The 19,588-nt window shown below is 53.0% G+C and overlaps 2 protein-coding genes across 2 annotated transcripts; both read left to right on the forward strand.

Moving 5' to 3' along the window:
- The first annotated feature begins 1,315 nt into the window (after positions 1-1,315).
- Positions 1,316-8,798, forward strand: FIZ1 (FLT3-interacting zinc finger 1). Its single transcript, XM_008582218.1, has 3 exons — positions 1,316-1,924; positions 2,500-2,853; positions 6,495-8,798. The coding sequence occupies exons 2-3, from the start codon at positions 2,536-2,538 to the stop codon at positions 7,686-7,688; spliced, it is 1,512 nt and encodes a 503-aa protein (XP_008580440.1). The 5' UTR covers positions 1,316-1,924; positions 2,500-2,535; the 3' UTR covers positions 7,689-8,798.
- Positions 8,799-16,817: 8,019 nt separating this feature from the next.
- On the forward strand, positions 16,818-18,934 carry ZNF579 (zinc finger protein 579). The gene has a single exon (XM_008582220.1). It carries the CDS (start codon positions 16,818-16,820, stop codon positions 18,507-18,509), a length of 1,692 nt encoding a protein of 563 aa, XP_008580442.1. The 3' UTR covers positions 18,510-18,934.
- Positions 18,935-19,588: the final 654 nt, after the last annotated feature.

Below are 19,588 nucleotides of genomic sequence, written 5' to 3' on the forward strand. Positions count from 1 at the left end.
CCCGCCCCTCGGAGCGGACGCACGGAGGCCCCTCCCTTCACTTCCCCCGCCGGGGCCGCGCGCCTGCGGGGAACAAAGGGAACTCGCTGGGTCCTAAGGACCCCGCACATTCCGCGCAAGCAAACCGCGCCTGCGTACCAGTTGTCCTTGTTTGTCCCTAGAGGAAGATAACCCACCACCACATTCCCAAACACGTCGAAATGTCTTTCCACCCACAAAGCACCCAGCCAGGTGACCCAATCAAAGATAGGTACGGAATGGGTAAGAAAGGGGAAAATGGCTGTTCATTGCCCGTAACTAATATGGCGCTTGATAAGCTTCGAAGCCCCAAACAGGGCTAAGCTGATAAGATGGTGCCTGGTCGTTTCTATCCCTATTTCGCAGTTGGCCACTTCAATTTCTCTCTTTTCTCCTGGAGCAATTCTGCATCCTACCGGGAGAAGTCCGAGGCTGAGAAAAGAGAATCATATCTGCCTTCATCTACGTTAGCACCAACTAGCGTCGCCACAGAAGGAGAAAAAGCGGCGCGCTGAGCTCATTGCCCTTAGTCTGAATGGCGCCGTGGGTAACCTTAAACCTCGCCCCGCCCTCTGCCCTCACCCAAGATGGTACCAATCTGGCTTCTCTAACCTACAGGGCTGAGAAAGAGAAGGGAAAGAGGGAGAAGAGAGGGGGTGGGGAGAGGGAGCCAAGAGGGCGGGCGAAAGGAGGAGTGCGAGGGGGGAGAAGGGAGCCGAGGCGGAAGTCGAGGGGCCCCCTGGGTGGAAGTGACGCTACCCCCGCTGCCCAAAATGTCGGCGCCCAGAGGGAGGTGTAAGTAATTAAAGAGGAAAGCCGACTGACTTCCCCGGCCTCCCGGGGCTGCCCCAGGTCTCCACGACCTCCGCTCCTCACGAGCGATGTGGACTCGACCGGATCGGGGGCCCGCCTGACCTACCCCCGCCCCGGGCGCCCGGGGCCGCACCTTTTAGGGACAGGGGGAGGGGCACAAAAGGCCGGCTCTCGGGGCCTGGGTCCTTGAGCGGACTTGGTGGGGGGGTGCAGCTCCTCCGGCTGCGCGGTGGAGGAGGCGGGGCTTAGTGGCGTTTGGGGCGGAGCAGGGTTGGGAAGAGCCTGGTGGGGGCGGGGCTTAGGATGGAAATAGGAGAGGTTTGGTGGAGGGAGAGGGACTGGACTTGGTGGGGGGGTGCAGCTCCTCCGGCTGCGCGGTGGAGGAGGCGGGGCTTAGTGGCGTTTGGGGCGGAGCAGGGTTGGGAGGAGCCTGGTGGGGGCGGGGCTTAGGATGGAAATAGGAGAGGTTTGGTGGAGGGAGAGGGACTGCCGGTAGGAAATGGAAGGGGCCTAGGCAAAGGGGTGGGGTTTGGTAAGGGGCGTGGCTAGAAGAGAATGTGGGCGGGTCCTAGGTTGAAGGGTAGAAGGAACGTATAGAGGCTTAGTGGGGAAATGAGGCTCAGGAAGAAGACGGGAGGAGCTCAGAGTAGAAGAGGTGCGGTTTGGCTGGAGTGTGGCTTAGAGAATGTGGGTTGACATAGTGAGGGGGTCGCGTTTGGTGCGTAATTTGGAGCGTTTTATTGAGAATATCGGGTCTTCGTTGAAGGTGAAAAAGGCTTGAAGGGGAGGGGTATAAAAAAGGGCCGAGAAGGTGACAGGAGTTGAATGTAGGGGCGTCTGGGAAAGGATGGGGCTTACTTAAAGGAAAAATTGGATGGAGTTTTGGAGGAGAGTCTTAGTGGAGGAGAGAGGGGCTTAGAGAAGTCCAATAACTTAGAAAGCATGGTGGGACTTAAAGAGGAAACTAGGAGGAACTTGAACGATAATCGTAATGAAAACAGCTTACTTGTTGAGTCTTTGTTGTGCACCGGCTTAAGTAAGCACATAGCACACATTGCCACAATTTTACTTAATCCCAACCCCACTCCACGAGGTAAGGACTATTATTCCCATTTTGCAGATGAAAAGAGTTTCAGCTGGTTTTATTTGAGGTTGCAGGACTAGTTCTGGTCTCCCTGAAAGGATGACTACAGTGTGCTTACCCCCAAATCTTTGTCTTCCCATTCACTAAGCATCTTCAGAGAAAAGTGGGAGGAGTTTAGAGGGAAGTGCTATGGGCTTAGGAGGGGAAGGGCTTCACAAGGAATACAAGATCCTTAGGGAACAGTGTGAGAGTGACTTTGAAAGTCAGCGGGACCTAAGCAAGAGTGGGAGGGGCTTAGAGAGGAGCAAGCGTCCATTGACAAAGAGAGGGAGAGGCTTAAAAGCACTCCGTGGAGTAGAAGCAACTAGGAAGTGATTAGGGAGACTGTCAGATGAGTGAAAAGAGAAGGGTTTGTAAGAGAGTGGGAGGAGTTTAAAGAACAGAGTGGCTTGGAGGAGTGGGCGTAGCTTAATAGTGGAGGGTCTCCCAGGGGACAAGTGGTGGTCTGTGACAAGGGGCCTGGGAGGGGAGAACCGGTGAGGAGTGACCCCCTCACCTGCTCCTGTGTCTCCTCCCACGTTTAGAGAGAGCCCCCACCCAGCGCTGCATTTCCTGCCGCAATGGATGACGCCCCGCTGCCAGCTCCCCTGGTCCCAGCCCCGGCCCCAACCACAGCACCGGCACCGCCCGCGGCTGCCCCCCGGGTCCCATTTCACTGCAGTGAATGTGGCAAGAGCTTCCGCTACCGTTCAGACCTGCGGCGCCACTTCGCCCGGCACACAGCGCTCAAACCCCACGCGTGTCCACGTTGTGGCAAGGGCTTCAAGCACAGCTTCAACCTGGCCAACCACCTGCGCTCACACACCGGGGAGCGGCCCTACCGCTGCTCTGCCTGCCCCAAGGGGTTCCGTGACTCCACTGGCCTGCTGCACCACCAGGTGAGTCCTGCAGGCTGGCTTCCCTGGGTTGGACACACCTTGGATACCCCGGGCCCTACTTCACTGTGGACAAAAAGTAGCCAGCTCAAGGCCCACTCACCCACCTCCTCCTCTTAGAAAATTTCTCTTTCCCTCCTCCCTGCCAAGGTGCCCTGACCAGTCTAAGCATGTGGTGTTTCTCTTTCAATCACCACCGAACCCACCAACCAGAGCATTCATAGTAAATATGTTCCACCTATATGTTCCTCCCCTCTCTCATTCCTCTGCTAATAGTCCCTATGCACACTAGCATCTGCAGTCTTGCATTTATCATTCCCTTCCTTACCATTTTAAAAAATAAGTTTATCACATGTATACTTAATTCCTTTATTCAGCAATTACCTGTTGAATGCTTTCCTTGAATAGAACACCTGGGTTGCCATGGTATAATCAGTAAAGACCATGCCTTCAGAGAACTTATATTTCATTAGAAGTACTCAGTAGCCAGGCAGACAATGAACAGGAAAGCAAATACACAAACAAGAATGTTCTAGAAAGGGAGAAGTGTTGGGAAGGAAATTCAAAAATGAAAAACAAATTGATGTGTAGAAGCAAAGAGGGTAGAGCTATGGGCTATGTCAGACAGCATGGGGAAGTTCAGGGCAGGATGATATTTCAGCTGAGACCTGAAGTATGAGAAAGAGACCACCATGGGAAGAGCATTCCAGGCAGAGGGAACAGTAAGTGCAAAGGTCCTGAGGTGGGAAGGAGCTTGGTGTGTTCAAGGAAGTGATGGAAGACTGTGTGCTTGGGTAGAGCAGACTTGGGACAGAATGGAAGGAGACGAGGTGAAAGGTAGGCAGTAGCTGGGTCACATACAACATTTTCAGCTGTTGTAAGGAGTTGGCATTTTGTTCTAAGTGAACACTATGTCTGTGTGCCAGATACACTACAAAGGTAAGTAAAACCTGATGTTTATCAATGGTCTTTCATTCATGCTTGTCCCCTACACTCTGTCCTATGGTATCTGTCTTGGTTCAGCACCTCACATCCTGGATGCTGCCCCAACTTTTTTTTTTTAAAGATGACCGGTAAGGGGATCTTAACCCTTGACTTGGTGGTGTCAGCACCACGCTCACCCAGTGAGCAAACCGGCCATCCCTATATGGGATCCGAACCCGTGGCCTTGGTGTTATCAGCACTGCACTCTCCCGAGCGAGCCACGGGCCGGCCCAGCCCCAACTTTTTAAGTGGTCTATGTGTTGTTTCCCTCCTTCACATCCAGCTGCTGCATCCATCAACAGAGTGACCTGGTACCCCTGCTTAAAACCCTTGATCATTAGAATGACAGGGGAACCCCTTAACTTGATGTGACATTCACAACCCTCTGAGGCCTCACCACTGCTCATCAGTAAGTTATAATTCAAATGAATCACTTAATGAACACCTACTCATGCAGGCACAGTGCTAGATCTTTGAGGGAAAAAATCAGGGGAACAAAACACAGTCCACTCCTTTCATAGCCTCCCAGAGCCAACAGTCTAGTCGGGGAGACATTAACTGAACAATCAGGTTAATAAATATCAGACTGCAACCAAGATTTGTGAGAAGAGAAGGTAATAGTATTCTGAGGCTAATACAACAGAAGTCTGAAATAGTCAAGGGTCAGGGATGAGGTCAGGGATGGTTGTCCTGAGAAAGAGGTGATGAATGAGCTGCCTGTGAAGAATGAGGAGGTGTTAACAAGGAGAAGGGATGGCAGCAAAGAGAAAGAGCTTTCCAGGACCAGGGAACATGATGTGCACTTTCAAGGAAGCAAGGCAGGCTTTTGAGGAACTGGAGGAAGACCAGTGTGGCTGAAGTACAGAGAATCAGGGGCAGTTTGGCACAGGAGGCGGCCAGAGAGTCTGCTGGTCTCATGGCACCTGAACAAAACCAATGTAGTCCCTATTTTCATCATCCTTACCTGCGGGGGAGACAGATAACACCCAACTTAGATGTAGGTACTACGAGTGATTCGAGAGAGAAACTCTGAAGGGAGAGGACAAGTGAGAATCACATGATGAGCTCAGGGGCTAAATTCAGAGAATGGTTTCTGAGGAGCTGACAGATAAATGGAGACTTACAGGGCAAGGGAGGTGCCTATCATTGGAAAGAGCATTCCAAGCAGCAAGAACATCATGTACAAAGTCCCTGAGACCAGCACAACCTTATTGTGTTAGAAAGAGTGGAGACAAAATAAGTTTAGTGACAAAGAGTACAGAGTTCTCTGCAACCACACTGTACGTGGTCACATCACCACGAATGGAGCCAGAATGACAAATGCTAGCACTCTTGTGTTCCTTCTTCAGGTCCATGCCCATGGCAGAAATTACTAATCAAGCACTGCACTCTGATCCAACTTCACAGCCCTTCTCCCCACAGGCTTCCAGGCAGACATTACCAATCAATAGTACTCTACACTCAAAAATCTCACTCTGCTATTCCAAGACTCTAAGTCAGCCAGAAGATTGAATATCAGTAGAGACCTCTGTAAAGCATGGTTTCACCCAGTCTGCAAGCCTGGCTATGCCTTTAAAATACAGATTCCTGGACTCCCTCCCTGGAGATTCAAATTCCCTAGATTTCCTGAATCTGTATTAGTAAAGAAGCAACCAGATTTGGTTCAGAACCACTTCTCTGCCCTACTATACCTGAGGGCTATCAATAATTGATAGCAGGGCTTGAGAATGGGGAAGATGCCACCTCCCAGGGCTGGCTTCTCTGACTGTAGATCTGCAGTGTCTAGTATGGCAGCCATTAGCCACAGGTGGTGATTTCAATTTAAATTAATAAAATCTAAAACTCAGTTCTTCAGTGGCACTAGTCATCTTCCAAGTGCTCAATAGTTACGTGTGGCTAGTGGCTACTATATTGGACAGCACAGATATAGAACATTTCCATCATTGCAGGAAGTTCTATTGGACATTTCTGCTCGAGATGGTTCAACATGTACCCTGAAAAGCCACCTCCCACCCTAGGTGATTATGAAAGCCCTTCTCTGCCTCCCCGCACCGCCCCACAAACATACACACTGGTTTGGTTTAGAGGACCTCAGTGGGACACAGAAAAGTTTGTTAATGATAATTTTAGTTTCCATGAAATGAGTAGTTATTTCATGATGATTTCACTCTATCCCCACAGCAGTGCTGTGAGATAGCCCATGTTATGGTGCCCCTTTTACAGAGGAGAAAAACAGAGGCCCAGAGATGCAAAGTCACGTGCCCAAGCTTTCACAGAGTAGAAGGCAGAGCTGGGATTTGAACCCAGGTCTGCCAGTGTTCGGAGCCTTTGTCCTTAACCACTTTCCTGTTGAGTCACAATCCCCTCAGTAGGCTTGTTGAAAATGAGTAAGTTATCCAGGAAGAGTGGGAGGAAGAGTTTCCCAGCTCGAGGGAATAACGTGCAAAGGTTCTGTGGCAGAAAGGGACTTGGCCTTTTTGAGCACTGAAAGCATGCCAGTGTGGTCAAAACAGAGCGCGAGAGTGAGAGGTTTGAAGCTAGATTGTCGCCCTGTAGGCCATGGCAGGAAGCTTGGGCCGCATTCGTCTGGGAGTCCAGGAGTCTTTTGTGCGTGCTAGATCCTCAGTTCTGACTCTGTGCTCTTCCTTCTGCGCTCCCAGGTTGTCCACACTGGTGAGAAACCCTACTGTTGTCTGGTCTGTGAGCTCCGCTTCTCCTCACGCTCCAGTCTGGGCCGCCACCTCAAGCGCCAGCACCGCGGGGTGCTCCCATCTCCACTGCAGCCCGGCCCGGGCCTGCCCACCTTGAGCGGGCCATGCTCTGTCTGCTGCAACGTAGGGCCCTGCTCAGTGTGCGGGGGTGCAGGGGCTGGCAGTGGAGAGGGCCCGGAGGGTGCAGGCGCAGGCCCAGGCAGCTGGGGGCTGGCAGAGGCGGCAGCTGCAGCCGCGGCCTCGTTGCCACCGTTTGCTTGTGGAGCCTGCGCACGGCGCTTTGATCATGGCCGGGAGCTGGCGGCCCATTGGGCCGCGCACACTGACGTGAAGCCTTTCAAGTGCCCGCGCTGTGAGCGTGACTTCAACGCGCCTGCGCTGCTGGAGCGGCACAAGCTGACACATGACCTGCAAGGGGCGGGTGCGCCCCCAGCGCAGGCCTGGGCCGCGGGGGCAGGCGTTGGTCCTGAGATAGTCAGTGAGAGTGGCACTGCAGAGGGGGTTGATGCTCCACCGGCTTGGGACGGTGGGCTGCTCCTGAGCCCTGCAGGGGGCAGCGTGCCTGAGCTAGGGGGGCTGCTCCCTGAGGGCGGTGGGGAGGCCCCAGCGCCTGCAGCAGCAGCTGAGCCGTCGGAAGACACCCTGTACCAGTGCGACTGCGGGACCTTCTTCGCCTCAGCCGCTGCCCTGGCCAGCCACCTGGAGGCGCACTCGGGCCCGGCAACCTATGGCTGCGGCCACTGCGGAGCGCTGTACGCAGCACTGGGGGCCCTAGAGGAGCACCGTAGGGTCAGCCACGGTGAGGGTGGCGGAGAGGAGGCAGTGGCGGCCCCGGAGGGAGAGCCAGCATCTGGGGAGCCCGCGTCTGGCTCGGGCCGCAGCAAGAAGATTTTCGGCTGTTCCGAATGCGAGAAGCTGTTCCGCTCACCACGGGACCTGGAGCGGCATGTGCTGGTGCACACAGGTGAGAAGCCGTTCCCGTGCCTCGAGTGTGGCAAGTTCTTCCGGCACGAGTGCTACCTCAAGCGCCACCGGCTGCTGCATGGCACTGAGCGCCCCTTCCCCTGTCACATCTGCGGCAAGGGCTTTATCACGCTCAGCAACCTCTCGAGGCACCTGAAGCTGCATCGGGGCATGGACTGACAACAACCAGGCCAAGCCCCAACCTCAACCCAACCACCTGGGTTCAGGGCCCAGGCCAGGGGACCTCAGGAATGTGAGTGAGGCCCCAGCCTTCCAGTCCAAACACAGGCCCTGAGATGAGGAGACCCTGACTGGAGAGAGGGGGGCCACCAAAAACCCATACAGGCCTCGGAGCTGGAGGACCACAGATAAACGGAGAGACTCTTCAGCAAAGGGGTCCAAGAACATATTAGTTGTGGGCCCCTAAATCTACGGAGACACACCGGAACTTGGGACTCCTGGAATACATGTGGGCACCTCCAAATCAACAGGCCACTAAGATGTGGGGACCTAAGAATGAGAAATGGGCCTCCACAGTACCTCTCATCTTGAGGGCCCATATAATAAAAGATGGGCACGTACACACACCCAAGGGAAGACTGCCCCACTCCGAGAGAGCAGTCATTCCCAACGACCTTGATCTGGAGAAGGGGGGAGACATGACACCCAATTTTCCTGGATCCCCTCCAAATGCTACCCACCAGAATCACTGGTGCCCCCAGAAAATGGATATAGCCAAAATCTGCCTTTCCCCCATTTCATTCCCTATGCTGAAAGAGGACCAGGTTAGATGCCCCCTGCATTCAACTCCCCCCACCCTCGAATTAGGTTTCCCTCACCTACTGCAGAATGGATCCACCCTAATGATCTTCTTCCACCCCCAAACACTAGAATAGACTGGTCCAAAATCCCCTTGCCCAGTAGGATGGACTGATCCATATGCTCGCACACCCCTGTCCACTTGGAACAGGCTGGTCCAGGTTGCGCCTCACCCTCCTTAGAGTGAATAGGGCAGACACTCCTTTTCCTGTAGAGTGTGGACCAGTCTACGTCATTCCTCATCCTGTAAACTCATCTGAGCGGGAGGTGGTGGACATTGGGATTTCCCTCCCCCTCTACTGTAGTACCTGTCAGTCTTTCCATCTCTGTTGGTTTGTCTGTCTCTGTGTTCCAACCCCGGGAGGAAGGGGGAACTTGGCTAGGGGGGTTCCCCCTGTGATCCTCAACCTCACCCTCTCGTTCCACTCCCAATGTCTCCAGGACCCCAATAAACCTTGTCCTGTCAGTTCACTGCCTTCTCATTTTCTGATCCTTGGTTCCAGGAGGTTGGGGATCTCTCCCTCTCTGACTTAAGACAGGCCTTCTAGGGCCGAGCCCGTGGTGCACTCGGGAGAGTGCGGCGCTGGGAACGCAGCAGCACTCCCGCCGCGGGTTCGGATCCTATATAGGGATGACCGGTGTGCTCACAGCGCTCACTGGCTGAGCGCTGTGCGGCCGGTCTCAAAAAAGGACAAAAAAAAAAGACAGGCCTTCTAAAAAGAAACGGATCCTCGCTTCCTCCCGAGAAGTTTCGAGTCCTTTAGATGGTACACAACCTTTAAAATCAGAGGTGATTTAAGTCTCATCTAAATAGGACCCTGTCCCTTAAATACAAGATCCACCTCCAACAGACAGACGCCCCCTAGAAATCAATTCTTTAGAAGTAATCAATCCATAGGTCACACCCTCTAGAAACCATCAAACTCATAGGACACGCCCCTTGGAAACCAAACTGTCTCCTTAGAGACACCCTATGAACAGTCCCCTCCCCCTAGACTCTACCTCCTGGCAACCTTAGACCCTACATCAGACCCCTAGAATAGAACCTGCTCATCAGAGAATGGGTCTGCTTTTCCTGCATGCTAGATTACATTCCTGTACTGTTTATCCTGTGACAGGCATTGTAACCCCTTCCGGGGATCCAAGAGTGAATGAAATAGATAATTCCTGCCCTCCTGGAATTTATACCATAATGTGTGGGTGATGGGAGTGGGAAAAAGAGGAATCAAAGAAATGAAGATGATTTCAGATGACTGAGCACTCCGAAGACAATTAGGAAGGTATTAAGAGAATGGCTGTGCTATGCCACCTTAGGTGGGCAGGCTTCTCTGCTGAGGTGGCACTTCATCTGAGCCCTGGGCACAGAAGGAAAGTGAGCCCAGGGAGGACGGATGAGATGAGGCCAAGAGGCAGGCAGAGGTCAGATCATGCAGAGCCAGGTAAGCCAAGAGAGGCGTTTGACTGTGTTCTCTAGAAGCAAGGTTTTAAGTTGGGAGGGATGTGAGCATCCTTGCACTTTATCAGGATTCTTCTGGCTGCTGAGTGGGAAAGAAACTGGAACACAGAGAGTTAAAGCATTAGAAGGCTACCAGGAGACAACTGAGGGGGCACAGGCCAAAATGATGAAGAGAAATGGATGGATTGAAGATGAATTGTGGAGATCAAATGCAGAGGGCTGGTTGTGTGCATGTGTGTGTTGAATGGGGCGGGGGGAGGGGACATTGTAATGGAAAGAGAGGAATCAGGAGTAACTGGTTAGGTGGTGGCACTTTGTATTAAGACCAGAAAACTGGAGGACAAGTTTAGGTAGGGGCTTAGGGGAATCAAGTGTTTCTCTTGAGCTTCTTAATAGTATGTTGGCAGTCTCTAATGAGACTGAAGATGTGCATATCCTGCAATGCAGTAATTCTATTGCTAGACACAAATCCTATAGTAATTCATGTTCACTTGCACCAGGAGACACATATGAGAACGTTCACAGCAGCAATATTTACAGCCCTAAACACAGAACAACAGAAATGTCCATCAACAGTACAATGGATAAATAATGGTGCTATATTGTGCGATGGGATACTATAAAGCAACGAAAATGAATGAGCTGCAGATAAACACAACTGCATATATGAAAGTTACAAAGAAGCTACACACATAGAGCATGATTCCATTTAGATAACGTTCAAAAGCAAGCAAAACTAAACTATAATATTGTTTAGTACGCATTGTGGGTGGTAAACCATACAAAAAAGCAAGGAAAAAAATTTCTGTAAAACTCAGAACAGTAGAACGTTCTCTCTCTGAATCTAGTTATCATTTTATAATTATTTATTGAACTGTGCGTTTGTATTGTGCACTTTTTATCTGTGCATATTATATTTCACAAGGAAAAAGGTGTTCAAAGGAAGGAGACATTCTAGGGGGGAAGGCAAGTAAGAGTTTGGCATTCAAGGAGGACTTCTTGGCTGGAGATCCGCAAGTGCCAATTTGAAAAGGCTCCACCCTTGAGAACAAAGTCAGCCCCCCGGGGACGCCCAACTTGAGATATTCTCCACTGCGCAACCGCCACCCAGGAACCAGATTTACTCCTGGGTTAGGAAAAAAAAAAAATCATCTCCCTTAAAGGAACAAGGCCCGCCCCCTTAGGTAAAGGTATCGCCCCCAGGGACGAGGACCGCCCACTCAAAGACCGGCCTACAGACAGGCGAGGCCTCGGCAGATGAGCGCCTGGTAAAGTGCCAGGGTTGTCATGGAGATGGCCGCCAGCTAGTGAGTACTGAATAGGGACCTCAGGAGGCTGAGGCTCCCACCCACTCACCTCCACCACAATCCTTTATTTCCTGAGACAGTAGTGAAAGGGACTCATACCATTTCCTGAGTCTCCCAAGTGCCAGGCGCTGGGCTGGACGCTGTACATAATTCTTCTCGATGTGGCCCTATTTTACAGATGTGGTCATTGAGGTAAAGGCGGGGGGCGGGGGAGTGAATTTGATCCTGAGGGTAATGTCAGCCTCTCCAAAGCATTGATTACTCGCCACACGCTGGTGACTCCCATGCCTCTGCTGGAGGAGCAATGAGGATCTACCTCCTGCATGCAGACCGTTGGAGCCAGCCATCTTCACGTTTACCTCACCTGCTCATCTCCCCACCACCTCAGTCTGCTGCCTTTCCGGGGGCGGCCCCCCATCCCAGTACTCGAAGCTCGAGTACGCCTCACTCCTCTCCATTCTTCACCCCTCTTTATTCACCCACAAATATTTGTTGACTCTCTTATCTGTGCCAGGCATAGTGCTGCAGGTTGAGCAGTTGAGCAAACAGGCAAAACAAGCCCCTGCCCTCATGGAGTTTATACTCTAGCGGGTGGGGAGATAGGCAATCAATGAGTGATTCCTAAGCGGCCTAATGTTTGTTTGCGATAAGTACAATGTTGAAAATTAAGGCAGGGTAAGGATTTAAGGATGACAGGAGGGCTATCTCATCTAGGGTGGACAGGACAGGTGTCTCTGAGGAGATCTGAAAGGAGTGAGGGAAACAAAGCAAGCTTTATGGAAATGTAGAGGAAGAACATTCCAGGTAGAGGGAACGGCAAGTGCAAAGGCTCTGAATCCAGAAAGAGCAAAAAGAGGGGCGTGTGGCTGGAGTAGATGGAAGCAGAAGGAGAGAGGTCAGAAATGAGAGGGAGACCCCGGAGGGCGGAGGTCCAGACATGTAGGGCCTCGTGGGTGGGGATGCGGGCAGGGATGGAGGTTATAGGGGAGAAGGTCTGGTTTTTATTCCAAGCGAGAAGGGGAGACACTGGAGGGTGTTCGGCTCAGGAGCGACGTGGTGATTCCCGGGTGCGGGACGAGAGGGGGGCCGGAAACAGGAGAGCCAATGAGGAGATGGTTGAAGTGAGACTGGCATCCAGGAGTACAGCTCGCAGCCAATCAGCGCCAGGTCCCGCCCCCTGCCTAGGGAACCGCCTTTCCGGCCCGAGGTGGGCGGGGCGCGTACCCCCTCTCTCACCTGGACCTGCGCCCCGCCCCCTCCCCGCTCGGGCCTCGGACTCCGCCGCATCCGGTCCAGCCTCCACGCGTGTCCCACAGGAATTTCTCTAAAACATTAATCGGATCATGTGACTCTCCTGCTTAAAGCCTTTTCAGTGGCTTCTCAGTGCACTGGGAATGAGTCCAAGCTCAGCCTGGACTAGGAGGCCCGGCACAGGCGCTCCGTGCAGCTCTGGCCTCTCTCCACCACGCTGGCCGCCTTTGAGGCCCCTGCTCAAGACCCCAAATCCTACCCCCCAAGTCCTAAGCCCCCTTCCACGTGCTGTTCTGTATGCTTGAAATTTTCTTTACTGTCACCCCGATTCCTGGATATGCTTTTTCTTTTTCTTCCCCCTTCTTTTCTTCCTCTTCTTCTTCTCCTTCCTTTTTTAAGAAAAAAAATCAAAGCTTCAAAATTTAGATGATAAAACAACACATCCACACCCCATATATATACCCAAAAGAATTGAAAACAGCTGTTCAAACAAAAACTTATACACCGATGTTCATAACAGCCCTATTCGCAATAGCCAAAAGAGAGAAACAATCAAAATGTCCACCACCAGATGAATGGATAAACAAAATGTGGTATACTCATAGAATGGAATATTATTCAGCCATAAAAAGGAATGAAGGGCCGATAGGTACCGCAACATGGATGAACTGCCGAAACATTATGCTAAGTGAAAGAAGCTAGTCACAAAAGACCACAAATTGTATGATTCCATTTATATGAAATGTCCACAATAGGCAAATCCGTAGAGACAGAAAGCTGATTATTGCTTGCCAGGGGCTGGGGAAGAAAGGAATGGGGAGTGACCGTTTAATGGGTACAGAGTTTCTGTTTGGGTTAGTGAAAAAGTTCTGGAACTAGATAGCGGAGACTGTTGCACAATATTGTGAATGCACTTAATGCCACTGAATTGTACACATTAAAATGATTAAAATTGTAAATTTTGTGTTATGTGTGTTTTACCAAATTTAAAAAGTTAGCGTGCGCACGCACACTCACACGTCCATATACTAACTGCCAGCTTTGAAATATTAGAGATACACCTGATTCCCCATAGACCACTGAATTGTACACATTAAAATGATTAAAATTGTAAATTTTGTGTTATGTGTGTTTTACCAAATTTAAAAAGTTAGCGCGCGCACGCACACACACACGTCCATATACTAACTGCCAGCTTTGAAATATTAGAGATACACCTGATTCCCCATAGACCCCTTTCTCCAAGATCTGATTGTCCGACCCTAAATTTGGTACTTATTTCTATGCATATTTTTGAACTTTTAATCCATATGTATATATCCTTAAAATTATAATATCACTGACCTGGTGCTTTTAAAAATCTTGTTCCTGATCTACTATCATGTTTCCTATCTATTTGTGAAGCTGAAATCTTACCAAGACTCACTAGCTTTGAAACTTCCTAGTACCTCACTTTCATTCTCTGTAAACAGAGGAAAATAATAAGTTTCCCACTGAAGGTAAGGAGGAGTAAATGGGTTCATACTTGTAAAGCACTTACAAAAATAAGCTATTGTTTAGTTTAATTTTATTGATCTCCATTTATTTCATTTTCCTTTACATTTTTGAGTATATAACACAGTCACATAGTTTCAAATTCAAAAAGTACAAAATGATAGAGGTTAGTAAGTTTTAGTCCTGAGAATTAGACGATGTTGCCATTTTCTTCTCTCTTCTTGCAGCTCTTCCCACACAATCCACTGATAAACAAGCACAGATAGAACAGGCTGCAGGCTGTTCTCCACCTTCCTTTTTTTTCTCCCCTTCAGGATATCACTTGGAGCCTTTCTGTATTTTCACACAGTGAATTTCTTCCTTCTTTTTTATGGACACACAGTATTCCATTCGGTGGATCGATCATGATTTATTACTCACATCTTCTACAGATGAACATTCAGATCATTTTCAGTCATTTGCGATGGCAATATTGCAATGATTAACCTGGTACAGACATCGTTTTGCACGTTTCTGAATAGATCTCTCAAAGATGAATTCCTGCAATTGCTGGCTCATTAAGGCTGTTCCAAATTCTACTTGCCTCAGCCATGTAAGAAAGGACCTATTTGTGCACACTCTTGCCAACAACTTTCGGCATGAATTTAACCTTAAACAAAAAGCATCAAGCTGCAGGTATACTACTGCAACATGCCTTTTCTGCTCCACATTAGGTTTTTGAGATGTAGCAACGTTGGTTTCTTCCTGCACGTTTCAGGTGAAACATTATTGCCTCCAGGAAGACTTTGGGAATCATCCCCACTCCCAGTGTGAGCTCAGCTCAGTGCCTTATCCGTTCTCTGCATTCCCACAGCATCCAGTTTTCTGCATTAGAGTGCAGGCACACGCGCGCGCGCACACACACACACACACACACACACACCACAAACACCAGGAGTATAATTGATCTGTCTGCTTCCCCCATCAGATGGTGAGCTCCATGCAGACATGGTCCAATAGCCTCTGTTTTTGCCACTGTCGCTCTAGCACCAAGGACAGAGCTAGCCCATAGTAGGTGCTCAGTAAATACTGGTTGTTCAGGATCAAGTGAATATATATGAGTATATGTAGCAAAATATATGAAGAGCTGGCCTGTAGTAGGTGCTCAGTAAATACGGGTCGCTTAGGAGCCAATGAATATGTGCAAGGGCTTATCGCAGAAGGGGAAACTGTGTCTCAAAGAAGACAGTCACTTGCGCATGCAGCCAAGTGAAAGCAGGAGCCAGCTTTTATCCAGAGTGGCTGTACTTTCTGAAGTCTCTTTCATCTCCCTCCCCCGGCCACCCCCCTTACCCAGCACAGTGCCTGGCACAGACAGGACTTAATAAATGTGTACTTGTTGAAGGAATGAATGAACATGTGTGTCTGTTGAGGGGAGAGAGTAGTTGAGCCCAGCCTCCAAGGCCCCCGGCCTCTTCCTCCCTTTGGGAGCCCAGAAGACTGGCCCCAAGTCCCCTCCACTCTCAGGACCCAGGAGTCCAAGCCGCCCTCCCTCCCCGCCCCCTGGGTCTGGTGGTCCTCCTGCTTCCGGCTCCCCAGCCAGTCTTTTCTCTCTCAGGCTTCCACGAGAGGCCAGGTTTCCGGGGGGAAGACTTAGGCGGTGACACCGAGCCCAGCCTCCTCCTCCTCCACCCCCCACCACGCTCGGGGGGGCCCCCCTCCCTCCCTGCCAGCACTGTCCGCGTTTGGCCGGCCGCTGGGAAGGAAGAAAGGAGCAAAGGAGGCGGAGGTAAGAACTGGGTGCCCAGCGACCAGAGCCGAGCCCCGGGTCCCAGGCTGAGAAATGGGCAAGGCCTCGACCTGCGGCCCCAATTCTGCTGATCATGCCTGCGAGGAACCGCAAGCTGGGCCAAGAAGGAGATCGGTCCCCCTCCAGGACTGACCCCCAGCAGCCTTCCTCCTGGGTCCAGGGGTCTGACCCTCAGCTTCCTCCTCCTTCCTGGAGATTCTCAGCAGATGGGTCCCCAGCCCACTCTTTCCCCTTGTCTTAGGAGCCCAGCCCCCTCCTCCACTGGGACCCAGGAATCTATACCTCCTACACACAGGAGTCTAGATCCCCCATCCCTTCGTGTCCCAGACCCATGAGTCCCAATCCCCAGCTCCCACCTCCCTCAGTCCCATGAGTCCAGGCCCCCAGCCTCCTCCCTATTCAGACCAAGACCCTCCTAACTCCCTGGCCTCTCCCAGCCCCTGGCGTCTGGGCACACACACTCCATTTCCCGGGCCTCCCGACTTTGAATCTCATCCCCTCCACTAGGGCCCCCTGGGCTGTTTCCAGCCCCTCCCAAAACGTTCAACCCCTAGGCCCTGGAGCCAAAGCAGTTTGCTGACTTTGTCTCCCTCTGTGTCTCTTCTCTCTGTATCTGTCCTGTTCCCTTCTCTCTGTCTCCCTGTCTTTTCCTACCTCAACCCTACCATGGTCCTTCTGATCTCTGTGTTTGCACTGTCTCTACCTCTGGGTCTCTAAATCTCTTTGTTTTCTCCTCTGTGTGTCTCTGTCTCTCTCTGCTGGGTGTTTCTCTCTCTCTCTCCCTCCCCTGCCTCCCTTCCTCCCTCCCTCCCTCTCCCTCTCCTTTTCTCTCTCCCTCTGTTCTGTCATTCACCATCCTTTCTGTTTCTCCTGGTCTCTATCCCTCCATCCCTACTCCTCTGTCTTTCATGTCTGTCTTTTCCTGTCTCTCTTTCCTTCTCTGTCTCTGATCGCTCTCTCATTCTCTCTCTCTCTCTCTCTGTCTCTCCCTCTCTCACTTCTACATCTCTGTCTCTCGTGTCTGCCTCTGTCTCATACCTCTCTCCCCACTTTCCCTGGCTGAATATCTGACCCTCTCTCTCTCCCTCTCTGTTTGTCTCTGTCTCTGCTTCTCTCTCTACCACACCCCACTCGCCTCCCTTACCTCTGCCCCGCCGCCCATCTTTCCATCTCTCCCCTTTCTCCCCACAGGCATGGATCCTCAGCCCCCTCCACCTGCCCAGGGCAGCCCGCCTCACCGTGGCCGAGGCCGGGGCCGTGGCCGAGGCCGTGGTCGTGGCCGAGGCCGTGGCCGAGGGGGCGCTGGAGCCCCTCGGGCCCCCCTGCCCTGCCCCATCTGTGGCCGCCTCTTTCGCTTCCCCTACTACCTCTCCCGACACCGGCTGAGCCACTCAGGCCTCCGGCCCCACGCCTGCCCCCTGTGCCCCAAGGCCTTCCGACGGCCTGCCCACCTGTCCCGCCACCTGCGTGGCCACGGGCCCCAGCCTCCGCTGCGCTGTGCCGCCTGTCCCCGCACCTTCCCAGAGCCCGCCCAGCTCAGGCGCCACTTGGCCCAGGAGCATGCAGGTGGCGAGGTCGAGCTGGCCATCGAGAGGGTGGCCAAGGAGACGGCCGAATCCAGCTGGGGCCCGCAGGAAGAGGGCGTGGAGCAGCCCACCACGGCAGCAGCGGGGGCTGCGGAGGATGAGGCGGCGTGGCCCCCGACGTGGCCCACTGCGGAGCCAGCTGCGCGGGCGGCTCCCCCGAGCGCCGAGCCCCGGGAGTCAGAGGAGGAGGAGGCCGAGGCAGGGGCAGCGGAGTTGAGGGCCGAGTTGGCGCTGGCGGCCAGAAGGCAGGAGGAGAAGCAGGTCTTGCTCCAGGCCGACTGGACGCTGCTGTGCCTCCGCTGCCGCGAAGCCTTCGCCACCAAGGGTGAGCTCAAAGCGCACCCGTGTCTGCGCCCAGAGGGCGAACAGGAGGGCGAAGGGGGGCCCCCGCCACGCCCCAAGCGACACCAGTGCTCCATCTGCCTCAAGGCCTTCGCCAGGCCCTGGTCCCTGTCCCGCCACCGGCTGGTCCACTCCACCAACCGCCCTTTTGTGTGCCCAGACTGCGGCCTGGCTTTCCGCCTGGCCTCCTACCTCCGCCAGCACCGCCGCGTCCACGGTCCGCTCAGCCTGCTGGCCCCGCTGCCCACAGCCGGGAAGAAGGACGACAAGGCCTCGGCTGGACGGAACTCAGGGAAGGGGCCGGAGGGGGGCGAAGGGGCGGCATGCGGGGGTGGCTCGGAAGCAGGAGGAGGGCAGAATGGAGGGGATGCTGCCCCGGCCCGGCCCCCCGCCGGGGAACCTCGCTTCTGGTGTCCCGAGTGCGGTAAAGGTTTCCGGCGTCGGGCACACCTGCGGCAGCACGGGGTGACCCACTCGGGGGCACGTCCCTTCCAGTGTGTGCGCTGCCAGCGGGAGTTCAAGCGGCTGGCAGACCTGGCTCGCCACGCGCAGGTCCACGCCGGGGGCCCGGCCCCGCACCCGTGCCCGCACTGCCCGCGGCGCTTCTCGCGCGCCTACAGCCTCCTGCGCCACCAGCGCTGCCATCGAGCCGAGCTGGAGAGGGCCGCCGCGGAGAGGGCCGCCGCGTTGCAGGCGCTCCAGGCCCAGGCCCCTCCGTCACCACCGCTGCCTCCACCGCCCCCGAAGGCTGAGCAGGAAGAAGGGGTCCAGTTGCCCATCGTACGCATCAAGGAAGAGCCGCCCTCCCCAGGGACCCCACCCCAGTCCCCGCCTGTCCCCCCTGTCTTCCTCAGCGCCTCCTGTTTCGACAGCCAAGACCACTCAGCCTTCGAGATGGAGGAAGAAGAGGTAGACAGCAAAGCTCACCTGCGCGGCTTGGGAGGCCTGGCCTCCTGACCCTCACACCCACCCTCCGCCGCTCCATTTGAGCTCCCCGGTTTGCAATATGTAGGAGGGAAGTTGAAGGAGAGGCACCTCCTCTGTCTACCCGCCCCTCCCCTTCAAGCCCTTGACACTAAGGAGAGGGGAGCCCTGGACCACCCCTCCCTCCCCATGACCCACCCCCAGACCCCTGATGCTGGTTAGGAACCTCTCACCCCAACATGTGTCTTAAGGCAGGACGACTTGGAAAAGGAGGCGGAGGACAATTGGCCAGAGGGATGGAGACTGGTAGGGACGCCCCTGCCTTCCTATTCCCCCATTATACACACTGGACATCACCACCTCTTTGGAACTGCCAGACCCTGGGGGTCCCCAGTGAGCAAAGGTCTGTCTTCGTCCCTTTGTCTGTCTATGAATAAATGTGAGTTCGTGAAATCCAAGAGAGTGAGGCTGTCTGTGAAGGTTGGGGCTGGTGAGGGAGTCTGCGGTGAGCTGGGATTTGTCCAACAGGCTCTGAGTTTGGGTTCAGAGCAGGAAGGATACAGATACCCATATCAGGGAACATTGGGCCCTCAAGCAAGCAAGAAGCCCATGTACCTTGGGTTGAGAAGAAACAGGAATGTGAGTAGATTACCATTACAGCTGCCCTGTGGAACCTCTCCATGCATTTATTCAGCAAACACGACCATGTTCTTGCTCTGTGCCAGGCACAGTGCTAGGTTCTGAGCATACTGAGGAGAAGAAAACCAATCCCCTTCCCTGTAGGAGCTGGAATTCTAGAACCGCACTGCCAATAGAACTTTTACAATGATGGAATGTTCTAGATCTTCACTGTCACAGAATCCACTAGCCACACATGGCTGTTTCTGTTTAAATTCAGAATAAGTAAGTTTAAAATAACTAAAATGAAATAAATTTAAAAGTTCACTTCCTCAGTCACACAATTTCAAGGGCCAAATAGCCCCATGTGGATGGTGGCTGCCATATCGGACTGCACAGATCTAGAACATCCCATTATCACGAAAAGTCTAACAGACAGTGCTGCTCTAGATAATAAACTAATATACAATACAGCATCTGGGATTGATAAAGGC

This window comes from Galeopterus variegatus, unplaced genomic scaffold, assembly GCF_000696425.1.
Source record: "Galeopterus variegatus unplaced genomic scaffold, G_variegatus-3.0.2 Scaffold2545, whole genome shotgun sequence".
NCBI classification, from domain to species: Eukaryota; Metazoa; Chordata; class Mammalia; order Dermoptera; family Cynocephalidae; genus Galeopterus; species Galeopterus variegatus.

Excerpts from the sequence above, each read along its gene's own strand:
- ZNF579 (XM_008582220.1), top strand. The coding sequence starts at position 16,818 with ATGGATCCTCAGCCCCCTCCACCTGCCCAGGGCAGCCCGCCTCACCGT.
- FIZ1 (XM_008582218.1), top strand. The coding sequence starts at position 2,536 with ATGGATGACGCCCCGCTGCCAGCTCCCCTGGTCCCAGCCCCGGCCCCA. Across the intron at positions 2,854-6,494 it reads CTGGCCTGCTGCACCACCAG|GTTGTCCACACTGGTGAGAA; the intron begins GTGAGTCCTGCA and ends CTGCGCTCCCAG.